Source organism: Somniosus microcephalus, chromosome 8 (assembly GCF_052327205.1).
Source record: "Somniosus microcephalus isolate GS21.2 chromosome 8, FLI_Smic_1.0, whole genome shotgun sequence".
Classification (NCBI taxonomy): Eukaryota; Metazoa; Chordata; class Chondrichthyes; order Squaliformes; family Somniosidae; genus Somniosus; species Somniosus microcephalus.
The window spans coordinates 243,083,965-243,099,501 of NC_140994.1; the positions used below are offsets into that span (position 1 = coordinate 243,083,965).

At 48.0% G+C, this 15,537-nt stretch overlaps 1 protein-coding gene across 5 annotated transcripts in view; it reads right to left on the minus strand.

Moving 5' to 3' along the window:
* Nucleotides 1-9,522: 9,522 nt before the first annotated feature.
* LOC147114223 (E3 ubiquitin-protein ligase TRIM7-like) overlaps nt 9,523-15,537 on the minus strand; it is a 65,999-nt gene continuing 59,984 nt past the window's right edge. For 3 of the 5 annotated variants that reach the window (XM_085995889.1, XM_085995890.1, XM_085995891.1), the window contains 2 exons: nt 15,060-15,193; nt 9,523-11,260 (listed from right to left, as the gene is read on the minus strand). In XM_085995889.1, the coding sequence (XP_085852015.1) occupies nt 10,740-11,260; nt 15,060-15,193 (655 nt within the window). In that variant the 3' untranslated portion in view covers nt 9,523-10,739. Of the gene's footprint in view, nt 11,261-12,780; nt 12,916-15,049; nt 15,194-15,537 lie in introns of all 5 variants that reach the window. The other 2 variants (XM_085995892.1, XM_085995893.1) reach the window with 2 other exon arrangements.

Consider the following 15,537-nt stretch of genomic DNA (forward strand, 5'->3'; position numbering starts at 1 on the left):
GGTCCTTACTCTTCCGAAAGGGCCGCTTACATTCATCGCTCCATTTCCATGCTATTCCCATTTGCAGCAGGGCATTCAGTGGGTGCAGAATTGTGGACAAATTCGGCAAACACTTATGGTAGTAATTCACCAATCCGAGGATTGACCTCAGTTGCGACACATTTTCAGGCGCTGGAGCCTTAACTACCGCTTCAATTTTGTCAGGGGACTTATGTAACCCCTCTTCATCAATCACGTGGCCACAATACGATATCTGTTTCTTAAAAAACTCGCACTTGGGGCGATAGGCCCATAGCCCATGTTCACGTAGTCTAGTGAGCACCTGCTCTAGGTTGGCAAGGTGTTCACTGTCATCTTCACCTGTCACTAGGATGTCGTCCAAGTAACACTAAGTCCCCGGAATTCCTTGCAGGACTTGTTCCATCGCTCTTTGCCATATCGCCGGAGCTGATGCTACTCCGAATACCATTCGATTATACTGGTAAAGACCTTTGTGAGTGTTTATCGTGAGATACTTCCTAGAGGATTCTTCAACCTCCATCTGCAAATATGCTTGTGCTAGGTCAATTTTTGTAAAACGCTTCCCTCCAGATAGTGAGGCGAAGATATCTTCTATCCTTGGAAGAGGATATTGTACTGTGTGAAGGACTGGGTTCACCGTCACCTTGAAGTCCCCACAGATGCGAACCTTCCTTGGCTCCTCAGACTTATTGTTTAACGTTTTCTTCATGACAGGAACGATGGGTGTCGCCCACTCGCTCCAGTCTACCTTAAATAACACGCCTGCATTCTCCAGATTCTCCAGCTCTGCCTCGACGGCTGGGCGAATTGCATATGGCACCGGTCTTGCTTTGAAAAACTTGGGAATTGCACTCTCTTCTATTTTTATCGAGGCGGTTACGCCTTTAAGAGTTCCCAGTTCTTGTTGAAATACCTCTTTGGCGTTAGCTAAGATTGTTGACAATCGTCCAGGAGTGACGTCGTCATCCTTTTTACCAGCCACCGTCAGTGCCTGAATGGAGTGCCAGTCTAAACTTATCTTTCTGATCCATTCACGTCCCAATAACGGTGGTCCACCATCTTGCAGTATGTACAGATACAATTTCTGTATTTCCTTGCCGTTGTATTCGACAGGCACCCTTATTTTTCCTCTGGGGTATACTTTTTGCCCCGTATATGTCTTCAAGACAATGGATGTCTCTTTCAAGGGTATGTGTGAGAATAGCCGCTCGTAGTCTCGTCGATTCATGACGGTTAGAGCTGATCCTGTATCCAATTCCATTTTGACTTGGGACCCTGCTATCGTGAGGGTGACCCAAATGGTTCGGTGATCCTCTTTTGCGATTACGTTGTGAAGTTTGAGGCAGCTTAGTCTCTTGTTCCCGGATTCACTATCGCTCATCTGGTCTTCGGAACTACTGTCCATCATCTTTTGTACTTTCCTGTACGGTTCCTTCGTAGCCTTTTTGTTGTCGTTGGTCTTCTTCCCAGACCTGCAAACTCGTGCAATGTGTCCCATCTTTCCGCATTGCCTGCATATTTTGTCCTTGGACCAGCAGTCCTTCTGGTCATGGGTTGTTCTGCCGCAGCGATAACATTTTGCAAATCCCCGTGTCATTTCGTGGGTGCCGTATTCCTGTGGCTTTTGTTGTATTTCTGCAGCTCCCCTTGCTGCTGCTTCGTACGATACTGCCACGCTGAAAGCCTTATCTAGCATCAGCTCTTTCTCTGAGAGTAACCTCTTCTGGGTTCCTTCACTCAGGAGTCCACAGACAAATTTGTCCCGTAAGGTATCTGCCAGTCCTGCTCCGAACTGGCAGTGCTTTGATAGCTTGCGTAGCTCTGTAAGGTAATCAGCATTGCTCTCATCTTTATGCTGATTTCTCCTGTGGAATTTAAATCTTTCTGCTATCAGCAGCGGTGTAGGATTTAGGTGTTCCTGTAGGATATCAACAATTTCGTTAAAACTCTTCGCCTTCAGTTTGGCTGGAGTAATCAGGTCCCGCAATAGGCCGTACGTTCTTGCGCCCATTAAGTTTAGCAGCACTGATGCCTTTATCTCATCGGCTACTTCGTTTGCCTCGCAATATACCTCGACTTTTTCCACATACGTGGTCCAGTCTTCTATTGCATTATCGAAGGCAGTGATATTGCCAGTCTTCGGCATCTTGGAAATCTAAGATGGCGCCTCCTGCGCTTTCTGTCTTCTCCGCTGTTGCTAGCGCTGTTGCTGGCATTTTATGCATTGATGGCGACGCCCTATGGTCTTCGCGCACTTCCCCCCGCGCTGCTGCTAACGCCGCTCTCCGCGGTTCCCGTGGCAAACTGCAGCTCCTCGCGGCTTTCTGCACGTTTAATTTTTATTATTTCCCCGTCGTCGGAACAACCCTGCGGGACACTTGCCTCCCTCTTCTCGGGTCTGTACGCTTCCCGGCTTCGTAGCACCGGCCGCGCCCTGTATGCTCCACCCTCTCTCTCTCTCCTCTTCCCGACAACGCTGCTCGGCCCCGTTGCAAAGCCACCCGCTCGAGCTCTAGACCGCCGCAGCCCAGGAAGGATCAGTGCACTACCTGCCACCAGTCCGATTAGCTGAAACACCATCGACAGGATAACCAAGCCCCGCTCTCGACAGCCTCTCCTGCAAATCTTCAACTCCGCTGACTCAGAGGCGGATGCCCACGATCGACGCTCGTTTCTTCTGTTTCTTTCTTCCTTCTGGCCTCGACCTCTGATAACTTCGCTTCAGGGATGGATCCCCATGAGGTGGTGCAGACTGTAGGTAAGTTCGTATCTGCTCGTCGCCAGTATTATGTCCGTGTATAATTGAGACACGGACTGCAGGAGTTAGTTATAACAGGTCTTTACTGAATGGAGGCAACCTGGAACTACTATGCAAATGTTACTACACAGGCTTATATACAGGGGTGGTCACTACTGGTACTGCAGTATACATGGGCTGCAGAATATAGTTCCTTCTGCAAAGTACATACACTACAGTATACCGCTGTGCCACCACTCCTGGTGGGTCTGACCTCCTGTGATGGAGGATGTTGGGACATTGGCTGAAAGTATGATACTGTGAGGATGACTATGTCAGGCTGTCTGTGCAGCAGCTCTCCCAATTTTTGCACAAGTCCCCGATGTTGGTGAGGAGGACTTTGCAGGGTCGACTTTGCCTTTGCTGTGTTGGTGCCGGGTGGTCTGTACAGTTTCATTCTTATTATTGTGTTTCGTAGCAGTTTGTTACAACTGAGTGGCTTGCTAGGCCATTTAAGAGTCAACCACATTGCTGTGAGTCTGGAGTCACATATAGGCCAGACCAGGTAAGGACGGCAGATTTCCTTCTTTAACGGACATTAGTGAACCACGTGGGTTTTTATAACAATCCGATAGTTCTATTGCTGATACTAGCTTTTTATTCCAGATTTTTTTAATTAACTGAATTTAAATTCCCAGCTGCTGTGGTGGGATTTGAACTAACGTTTCTGGATCATTAGATCCAGGCCTCTGGATTACTAGCCCAGTGACATTACCAGTATGCTACCATTCCCACAGGGAGACTGTAGTGGGAACTGGTCCAAGGCCCAGAGCAGCACAATCCAGGGAAAGGGGCAGAGCCACAGGTTAGTAGGAACCCCATTCAGGGCCAGACAGGGCCGGTTACTGATTGGGGGCCATATTAAAGTATAAATTCAGCCCCACCCTGGGCACTGTTCCCGTGGATATCAATGGTCCCCTGTTCTGTTCCTCTCACAGTGAACGGGCAGCAACAAATCAACAAACTCAGCGACAGATTGTAAAGGGCAGATTATTCATCAATTTACAGCTCCGCTCCCTCACACATTACTGCCAGTAATAACCTTTCACCCCAGCGTGCCTTGCCCTACCCATGAGCCCTGTCTATCCAGACTGGGGTGGCACTGAGTAAAGATCTACAAATTGAATAGTGTGGGGAAACATGCTCGGGGGGGGGGCAGGGCGACTACCCACTGCGGTTCACAGCCGTGCAGGCAGCAGGTAAAATCTGCCCATGCTGTTCATTGGCTGCAGGCCTGAAGGTGGGGCCTAGTATTGGGAGTCCAGGACACTACTTAAAGGCAGCCAGCACCTCTTAAATGGGAGGTGCACTGTGGCTGCAATTGCTGTTCTACAAGTACCTGTGAAAGAAATGGCTGCAGCAGGGAGAGAGAGGGCACCAAGGTTCTCTGATGCTGCACTGGAGGCCTTGGTGCAAGCAGTGAACATGAAGAGGGCCATCCTCCCCTCCCCCACCACCCCTCGACTGGCAGGATGCCATCCAGGCAGCTGATGAGGCAGTGGGAGGAGAAGGGACATCCTTTATCCCCTGGGGGCAGGAAGCCCCCCTGGTACCTGAGGCAGAGGCAGTGGGAGGAGATTGCTCACAAAGTCAATGCTAGGTGTATTGTTCCCAGAACGTGGAAGGAGTTCAATGATTTGACTAGAATCATCAAGGTAAGAGCACTGAAGTACCTTCTCATCACAGCTGCACCACTCACAGACCATGAATGACAACACTCACAGCACTCACTACACTCCCCTCCCCCACTACCCTGCACGGTGCTGCAATCACTGCACCACAGTTCACTCAACATCCTTCTCCTCATCCTCACACGCTCAGCACGATTACAAACTTCACTTACCCACAACTCACATCTCACACACACACGGTCAGCTTTTCCACCATGACAGCCACATTCTCCAAACACCTCACAAGACTCTCACTGACACACTTCCCTCTTTATTGCAGGAGAACTATTAGTCGAACGTCTGTTGTGGGGAGGTTATTACAAACTGTTATTAGGGACAGAGTGACTGTCGGATTTTTTAATTTACTCTCTGAGTACTGAGTGCGGTTTAAACAGAGTTCTGCTAGTTGGGTGAGTCAGGGATTCTTAACTGTTTGCTAAAATCAAACTTTTGTTTGTTTTACTTTTACTGTTACTGTTTAAAATCTACATTTCCCAGCTTTAAGCAGGGTTATAAAGGGATATACAAGGCCTACAATTCAGAGGAGCTGAAGGCAGTTAATTAGGGGAACTAGATTAAACTGGTTCTCCTGTAGCAGGGCAGGGCCCAGCAAGCTCCTTGGCTTCAAGGCCTATAAAAGCAGGCTTTGAAGTGTGATTTTGCACTGTGTGCGGTTTGAACAGAGTGCTGCAAGTTGGGTGAGTCAGGGAGTTAGGTGAGGAGTGGAAGGAGGAGCTCCCTTGCTTCGCCTTTGTTTTTCCTAACTTTTCACCCTGTAGGAATTGGTTCTTACTCTACACCAATGAAAGAGTCTGAGAGCGGGACCAGTCAAACAACAACAACTGCGAAACCGCTAAAGTGACATCACAACCAAGGAAGGAGCTGATTGGTAGGTAGGACCTGGTGAGTATTTCTACAGTCCAGTCGTTAAATGCAAAGTAATGTCTCTAGTTTAGAGCAAGTAATGTTTAAAGGGAAGTGACGTCCCTCGTGTAATTAATATTATTTAATTTAAAGGGAGTAAATTAAGGGTAGGACATGGCAGGGCAGCTCGGCTGCGTGGAGTGCTCCTCCTGTGCTGTGTGAGAAGTCAGGGACACTTTTGGTGTCCAGGGCGAACACATACAGGAAGTGTCTCCAGCTGCAGCTACTCAAAATCCGCGTTTCAGAGCTGGTGCTGCGGCTAGAGTCACTGTGGAGCATCCGCAAAGCTGAGGTCTTCATGGATAGCATGTTTAATGAGGTGGTCACACTGCAGGTAAAGACTGCTCAAGCAGAAAGGGAAGGGGTGACCGCCAGACAGAGTAAAAGAACTAGGAAGGTAGTGCAGGAGTCCCCTGGATCCATTTCCCTTTTGTGGTAGATTTTCTATTTTGGATACTGCTGGGGGAGATGGTTTCTCAGGGGAATGCAGCAAGAGCCAAGTCTGTGGCACTACGAGTGGCTCAGCTGCACAGGAGGGGAGGAAAGAGTGGGAGAGCTATCGTGATAGGGGATTCTATCGTAAGGGGAACAGATAGACGTTTCTATGGCCGCAGACATAACTCCAGGATGGTATATTGCCTCCCTGGTGCCAGGGTCAAGGATGTCCCTGAACGGCTGCAGGGCATTCTGAAGGGGGAGGGCGAACAGTCAGAGGTCATGGTTCACATTGGTACCAACGACATGGGTAGAAAGAGGGATGAGGTCCTGCAACAAGAATTTAGGGAGCTAGGTAGCAGATTAAAAAGCAGGACCTCAAAGGTTGTAAACTCTGGATTACTCCCGGTGCCACGTGCTATTGAGTATAGGAATAGGAGGATAGAGCAGATGAATGCATAGCTAAAGCGTTGGTGCAGGAGGGAGGGCTTTAGTTTCCTGAATCACTGGGTCTGCTTCTGGGAAAGGTGGGACCTGTGCAAGTCGGACAGGTAGCACCTGAACTAGAATGGTACCAACATCCTGGCGGGGAGGTTTGCTAGTACTTTTGGGGGTGGGGGTTAAACTAACTTGGCAGGGGGATGGGATACGGAGTGGAGCTATAGTAGAGGGTGATGCACAGCCAAATATAGAGGAAAAAACAAGTCAGCCTGGAAGGCAGAGCAAATATGTAATGGCACAAGGGAGTATGGCAAGGCTGGATGGCATTTATTTTAATGCAAGGCGTCTTGCGAATAAGGCAGATGAATTGAAGGTGTTGATGAACACATGGAAGTATGATATTGTTGCTATCACAGGGACATGGTTGAGGGAGGGGCAGGACTGGCAGCTCAATATTCCGAGGTATAGAATCTTCAGCCGAGACAGAGGGGGGTGTAAAAGAGGAGGGGTTGTCGCAATATTAATCAAGGAGTCAATTACAGCTGTAAGGAGGGATGGTATCTTAGCAGGTTCCTCTAATGAGGACATATGGGTAGAACCTAAAAACAAAAAGGGGGCAAGCACATTGCTGGGAGTGTACTATAGGCCGCCAAACAGTCAGGGGTAGATAGAGGAGCAGATATGTAGGCAAATCTCAAAGAAGTGCAGAAATAATAGGGTAGTAATAGTAGGGGATTTCAACTTCCCCAATATTAACTGGGATAATCAGAGTGTGAAAGGCTTAGAGGGTGCAGAATTCTTAAAGTGCATCCAGGCGAGCTTTTTGAGCCAGCATGTAGAAAGTCCTACAAGGGAGGAGGCAGTACTGGACCTAATTCTAGGGAATATAGCCGGGCAAGTGGTAGAAGAGTCAGTAGGAGAGCATTTTGGTGACAGTGATCTTAATTCGGTGAGATTTAAGGTAGTCATGGAAAAGGACAAAGAAGGACCAGAAATAAAGGTTCTAAATTGGGGGAAGACCATTTTAATATGATAAGGCAGGATCTGGCCAAAGTGGACTGGGATCAGCTACTTGTAAGAAAATCCACACCAGAGCAGTGGGAGTCTTTCAGAAAGGAAATAGAGAGAGTACAACGCAAACATGTTCTCGCAAAGGTCAAGGGTGGGTCCAACAAACCCAGGGAACCTAGATGTCAAGGGATATACAAGAATGGATTAGGAAAAAAAGGGAGGCTTTTTGCAGATACAAAGGACTAAAAAGAGTGGAAGCCCTAGAGGAGTATAGAACGTCCAGGGGGGTACTTAAAAAATAAATTAGGAGAGCGAAGAGGGGAATGAAAAAACACTGGTGGGCAAAATAAGGGAAAATCCCAAGATATTTTATAAGTATGCTAAGAGCAAGAGGATAACCAGGGAAAGAGTAGGGCCCATTAGGGACCAAAGTGGCAATCTGTGTGTAGAGTCGGAAGATGTAGGTGAAGTTTTAAATGAATATTTTGCATCTGTGGTCACTATGGAGAAGGACGATGTAGGTATAGAAATCAGGTTAGGGGATTGTGATATACTTGAACAAATTAGTATTGAGAGGGAGGATGTACTAGCAGTTATAGTGGGCTTAATAGTGGATAAATCCCCAGCCCCTGACGAGATGTATCCCAAGCTGCTGTGTGAGGCAAGGGAGGAGATTGCAGGGGCTCTGACACAAATTTTCAGAACCTCTCTGGCCACAGGGGAGGTACCAGAGGACTGGAGGACAGCTAACGTAGTACCATCATTCAAGAAGTGTAGTAGGGATAAACCAGGGAATTACAGGCCAGTGAGCCTATCATCAGTGGTCGGGAATTATTGGAAAAAATTCTGAGGGACAGAATTTGTCTCCACTTCGAGAGGCAAGGATTAATCAAGGATAGTCAGCATGGCTTTGTCAGCGGGAGATCAAGTCTAACCATTTTGATTGAATTTTTTGAGGGGTGACTCGGTGCATGGATGAGGGTAGTGCAGTTGATGTAGTCTACATGGACTTCAGTAAGGCTTTTGACAAAGTCCCACATGGGAGACTGGTCAAGAAGGTAAGAGCCCATGGGATCCAGGGCAATTCGGCACATTGGATCCAAAATTGGCTTAGTGGCAGGAGGCAGAGAGTGATGGTCGAAGGTTGTTTTGGTGACTGGAAGCCTGTGTCCAGTGGTTTACCGCAGAGATCGGTGTTGGGTCCTTTGCTGTTTGTCGTGTACATTAATCATTTAGATACGAATGTAGGAGGTATGATCAGTAAGTTCGCAGATGACACAAAATTGGTGGAGTGGTAAATAACGAGGAGGGAAGCCTCAGGCTACAGGATGTTACAGACGAGTTGGTCAGATGGGCAGAACAGTGGCAAATGGAATTTAACCCGGAAAAGTGTGAGGTGATGCATTTTGGGAGGACTAACAAGGCAAGGGAATACACAATGAATGGTAGGATCCTAGGAAGGACAGAGGATCAGAGGGACCTTGGTGTGCATGTACATAGATCCCTGAAGGCAGCAGGACAGGTAGATAAGGTGGTTAAAAAGGCATATGGGATACTTGCCTTCATTAGCCGAGGCATAGAATATAAGAGCAGGGAGGTTATGATGGAGCTGTACAAAACGCTAGTTAGGCCACAGCTGGAATACTGTGTGCAATTCTGGTCGCCACACGATAGGAGGGATGTGATTGCATTGGAGAGGGTGCAGAGGAGATTCACCAGGATGTTACCTGGGCTGGAGCGCTTCAGCTATGAAGAGAGACTGGACAAGCTGGGATTGTTTTCCTTAGAGCAGAGAAGGCTGAGGGGGGACCTGATTGAGGTGTACAAAATTATGAGGGGCATAGATAGGGTAGATAGAAAGGAACTTTTCCCCTTAGTAGAGGAGTCAATAACCAGGGGGCAGAGTTTCACGGTAAGGGGCAGCAGGTTTATAGGGGATTTGAGGAAAAACTTTTTCACCCAGACGGTGGTTGGAATCTAGAACTCACTGCCTGAAAGGGTGGTAGAGGTAGGAACCCTCACAACATTCAAGAAGCATTTAGATGAGCACATGAAATGTCACAGCATACAATGCTACGGACCAAGTGCTGGAAAATTGGTTTAGAATAGACAGGGCTTGATGGCTGGCGCGGACACGATGGGCCGAAGGGCCTCATTCTGTGCTGTATGACTCTATGACTCTTTACTGTTTAATCAGTGGTAAGATCAACAAGGCTTTAAACATTTCTAACTAATTGCTTTTATTAACGTTAAAATACAAGTAGTTTTACAGATAGAGATTCATACAAGCTTTAAGTCAGTAGTAGAACTCAACTCAGAATGGTCAATTCTTCTGCTTCGGGAGACTGAGAGGTTAATTCTCCATCGGCATCCTGTGAGGTGATCTTCTGGTCTGTCTCATGGACTGTCTCCTTCCATCTTACTAAAATGGCTGGTTTATACCCTTCTTGCTGGTAAAATCACACAGTTGGTACTTTTCCACTCTCTCTTTCCCACGGTTTAAAACAAGTTGATACGACAGCATCTGATGTTTACAGCAGTTTCTCACAGCCCATCAAGGCCACGCGGCTCTGACCTTTAACCTTCTGGACAGTCTGCTGAATAAGACTTTCCCAATGTGGCCAACCTTCCCAGCATACCCCTCAACAGGCAGCTTAACAATTCCTTGGTTGAATTCATACTGTTAAACAAACTCAGCTCCTTTAACAGGAAATTAATAACTGGGATTTAGAATTCCAAGATCCATCAGTCCTCCCTCAGTGAGTGTGAGAGATCAAACAACTCCCTTTAAATCATTCATGGAATCTGAATTGTGCTCACCACAATCGGGCCCCGCCCACAGCATCACCAGGGGGTGGGGCCTGAGAACCCAGCCCACAGCATCACCAGGGGGAGGGGCCTGGGAGAGCCCCACCCACAGCATCACCAGGGGGAGGGGCCTGAGAGAGCCCCGCCCACAGCATCACCAGGGGGCAGATAAGGAAGTGACATCATCAGTGCCCCCAGCCCAGAAGTGACATCTTCAAAGTTCCAAAATAGGAAGTGACAGCATCATTGACCCCCAGGCAGGAAGAAACATCACAAACCCGTTTATGAGGACCCGCCCAAAATCGGAAGTGACATCACCTGATTCCCGGAGCCGGAAGTGATGTCGCCGAGTCTCAGTTATGGGGCTTAATTTACCAGGGGGAGGGGTCTGAGAGAGCCCCGCCCACAGCATTACCAGCGGAGGGGCTTGATAGAGAGCCCCGCCCACAGCATCACCAGGGTGCAGACCAGTAAGTGACATCATCATTGACCCCAGCCAGGAAATGACATCATCATTGACCCCAGCCAGTAAGTGACATCACAGACCCGTTTCAGAGGCCCCACCCAAACCGGAAGTGACGTCGCCCGATTCCCGGAGCCGGAAGGATGTCGCCGAGTCTCAGTTATCGGGATTAATTTAACAGTTTTAGGGATTTGTTCCAACAACAAAATGCTGGAAACACGGGTTCAGTGAATGTGGTTTGAAATGTGTGTAAATGTGTCAGTGAGTCAGTGACCTGGTGAAATGACACAGTCCCGGCCTCGCAGTCCAACTGAACTCGGATCCTGATCCCAGACCCGAACCGTCCTAGGGGAGTGAGATGTGAATTGTGCCGGGCCCTGAGAGAACCAGAATAATAATATAAACCCCAGGATTTACTGTTCTCCCCAATGACAGAGTTTACCCCCTCCCTCTCGACGCACCCACACACAATCCCGATTCTCCAGTTATTCCCATCAGTCTCCACATCCCAGGAATGGGATCCTGAGGAGAAGCTCTGGGAGCAGAGGACTTGGAGCCGGTCTTTAAACCTCTCTGGGTGAGGTGGGTAGGGCTGTTTCTGTTCAGTCCGTGTCACTGATCTCAGATCATCAGACAGAACCAAGTTCCAGTTTGCTGTCTTTGGATCCAGGCTCATCGGTGAGCTTTGCCCTAGAGAGGAGAGAAGAGATTGGTCAGACAGGGTTATTCCACTCAGATCAATGATTGACAGCTGCTGGGTAGGAGTGTCAGTATTTCCCAGACAGTGTCAGCCCCATATTACCGGTTAGACTGGATTCTTCCCATGTTAAATCAATGGCCTTCAATCAGAATCCCTGTTCACTAGCAGTGTGTGGGCCCCAGTGCTGTACACTCAGGCCAAACACTGCAGTGAGACACACAGTAGCAGTCAGTTTAATCACACAAGCCCCTGGCACTGTGCACACGTTCTCCCAGACACAATGGAGGGGATTCACCGGCACACAACACATCCAACAGCCCCACAATCTCAGCACTGGCTGTACTGGGAACGCACAGCTCACAGGAGTGTGCCTGGGGCTCACTCCCTCCTGTTACTGTTTATCCTGACTACAGGAATGTTCCTGGGCTCTCTCCCTCCTGTTACTGTTCATCCAGAATACAGGAGTGTGCCCTGGGCTCTCTCCCTCCTGTTACTGTCCCATCCTGAATACAGGAGTGTGCCCTGGGCTCTCTCCCTCCTGTTACTGTTCATCCAGAATACAGGAGTGTGCTTTGGGCTCTCTCCCTCCTGTTACTGTCCCATCCTGAATACAGGAGTGTGCCCTGGGCTCTCTCCCTCCTGTTACTGTTCATCCTGAATACAGGAGTGTGCTCTGGGCTCTCTCCCTCCTGTTACTGTCCCATCCTGAATACAGGAGTGTGCCCGGGGCTCTCTCCCTCCTGTTACTGTTCATCCTGAATACAGGAGTGTGCTCTGGGCTCTCTCCCTCCTGTTACTGTTCATCCTGAATACAGGAGTGTGCCCTGGGCTCTCTCCCTCCTGTTACTGTTCATCCTGAATACAGGAGTGTGCCCGGGGCTCTCTCCCTCCTGTTACTGTTCATCCTGAATACAGGAGTGTGCTCTGGGCTCTCTCCTTACTGTTACTGTTCATCCTGAATACAGGAGTGTGCTCTGGGCTCTCTCCCTACTGTTACTGTTCATCCTGAATACAGGAGTGTGCCCTGGGCTCTCTCCCTCCTGTTACTGTTCATCCTGAATACAGGAGTGTGCCCTGGGCTCTCTCCCTCCTGTTACTGTCCCATCCTGAATACAGGTGTGTTGCCCTGGGCTCTCTCCCTCCTGTTACTGTCCCATCCTCTATACAGGAGTGTGCCCTGGGCTCTCTCCCTCCTGTTACTGTTCATCCTGAATTCAGCTTTATTAAAGCCTCCACCATTTTACACACAGCAGTGAGGATTCAGTTGTGAATTGAGATGAATCTGAGGACCCTTCTGTACATTAAACTGTTGCTCCCTGTTCACTCTGAATTCACCAACACCCCCTCGGCCCCAGGTTCTGAGACTCTGTGAGGAGGGAACAGGTGCAGGAACTTGACCCTCAAATCCCTCACACTGAACCCTGACTGACGAAACAACACAGAAAGACAAAGGGTTAAATAGAAATTTAAAACTGTCAAGAGTGATCCCCGTTTCAGATTCTAAACACACATTGGGATACTCCCTCTCTCCCCCTGATCCCAGTCGACTGTTTGATGGCGCTCTGTGGGACAGGGGCTGCCCCAGAGGAGCTGTGTGGGGGAGGAGTTACGTTCGATGGGCCCCTGTATTCGGTGGAAGCTGGCACTGTAAACAAAGCAGACGGTGATTGGGAATTGTGACACAGCGAGGTCCCGACTCCTTCATATTACTCGATGGGGGGGTTATATATTCCATACTTAGCTATTCTGACATTACAACTGTGACAACACCTCAAAAATAGAACTTCATTGGCTGTAAAGCACTTTGGGACCTCCTGAGGTTGTGAAAGGCGCTATATAAATGCAAGACTTCCTTTTTTTTACTTTACTCTTTAATAATACTGACGGCCCTGTGATGAACAGTGCCCCTTTAAGAGACACTCTGATTAAACATAAGAACATAAGAATTTGGAGCAGGACTAGCCCCTACGGGCCTTCGAGCCTGCTCCGCCATTCAATAAGATCATTGCTGAACTTCGATCTCAACTCTACTTTCCCGCCCGGTCCCCATACCCCTCGATTTCCCTGGAGTCCAAAAATCTATCGATCTCAGCCTTGAATATACTCAACGACTCAGCATCCACAGCCATTTGGGGTCGAGAATTCCAAAGATTCACAACACTGAGTGTCGAAATTCCTCCTCATCTCAGACTTAAATCCTGAGATTATGCCCCCTAGTTCTAGACTCTCCAGCCAGGGGAAACAACCTCTCCTATATGTTTCAATGAGATCCCCTTTCATTCCTCTAAACTCCAGAGAGAATAGGCCCAATCTACTCAATCCCTCCTCTCATCCCAGGGATCAATCGAGTGAACATTCGTTGCACCTCCTCTAAGACATGTATGTCCTTTCTCAGATAAGGACAACAAAACTGTGCACAGTACTCCCGGTGTGGTCTCACCAAAGCCCCATACAATTGTAGGAAGACTTCCTGACTCTTGTACTTCAACCCACTTGTAATAAAGGCCAACATGCCATTTGCCTTCCTAATTGCTTGCTGTATCTGCATGCTAACTTTCTGTTTTCCCTGTACGAGGACACCTAAATCTCTCTGATCACCAACATTTATAGTTTCTCAGCTATTAAAAAAAAATTCTGTTTTTCTATTCTTCCGACCAAAGTGAATAACCTCACATTTCCTCACATTATACTCCATCTGCCACCTTATTGCCCACTCATTTAACCTGTCTCTATCCCTTTGCAGGCACTTTGTGTCCTCCTCACAGCTTACTTTCCCACCTAGCTTTGTATCATCAGCAAACTTGGATACATTGCACTCGGTCCCTTCATCCAAGTCGTTAAAATAGACTGTAAATAGCTGAGGCCCAAGCAATGATCCTTGTGGCACCCCACTAGTTATAACATGCCAACTGGAAAATGACCCGTTTATCCCTACTCTCTGTTTTCTGTCCTTTAACCAATCGTCTATCCATCCTAATAAATTGCCCCCAACCCCATGAGCCCTTATCTTGTGTAGTAAACTTCTATGTGGCAACTTATCGAATGTCTTTTGGAAATCCAAATATACTACATCCACTGGTTCCCCTTTATCTACCCAGCTAGTTGCATCCTCATAAAACACTAATACATTTGTTAACCATGATTTCCCTTTCATAAAACCATGTTGACTCTGCCTAATCATACTATGACTTTCTAAGTGCCCCATTATCACTTCCTTAATAATAGATACCAGCATTTTCCTGATGACTGATGTCAGACTAACTGGCCTGTATTTCCCCGTTTTCTCTCTCCCTCCTTTCTTGAATAGCGGGGTTACATTTGCTACCTTCCAATCTGCTGGGACCGTTCTAGAATCTAGGGAATTTTGGACGATCACAACCAATGCATCCACTATCTCTGCAGCCACCTCTTTTAGAACCCTAGGATGTGGGCCATCAGGTCCAGGGGATTTGTCGGATTTTAGTCCCATTAGTTTCTCAAGTACTTTTTGTTCACTGATATTAATGACTTTAAGCTCCTCACTCTTATCAGTCTCTTGGTTCCTCACTATTTTGGGTATGCTTGGCAGAGTATAACCCGCCCCTACCTGGCCCATGGGGGGTGAAGCTCTGGCCCATTACAGTGAGGAATGTTTAAAGCAGGTGTTACTGGGGGCTGAGGATTAATCTCAGGCTCCTGATCCACAGACACAGGGAGCTGATATTAAAGTTCGGGATATTTACTGTCTGAACACAACTAACCCGACCTGCTCCCAGTCCCTTATATTGGAGAAAAGCTGCATGTTCTTACTGATGATTCCCAATATGTCGGAGTGGTACTTTTCCCATCCATTCAGCCTCTTCTGGATAAGTTGAGATATATTGGACAGGTTGAGGGTGAGCGCTGGAACATCTGGGTCTGTGATTCTCTGAGTCTCAGTCACTCTAGAATGAAAGAGGAGAGAATGTTTTTATCAGTGGGGACATTTCGATCGGAAACCCAAAGGGGAACGAGTGATCAGTGCAACAACCTGCAGCCCTTCTAATGCTCGTACTGACACCCTGCAGCAACCCATCCTGAAAATGGCAGAATCCCGGGATTGTCAGTCTCCCTGCATTCACACTGATCTCCACACGTGCAGTGGGATCCTGCTTTGCTGTCACTTCAGCTCAGTTTGTGATTTTCAAAGCTGTCTGTGTTCAGTCCAGTGTCTCTGTCCTGGAGCCTCATCTTTCCATTATTAATAATTATTATTACCCCGAGGGTCTCCAGTCCATGCTCCCCCTCG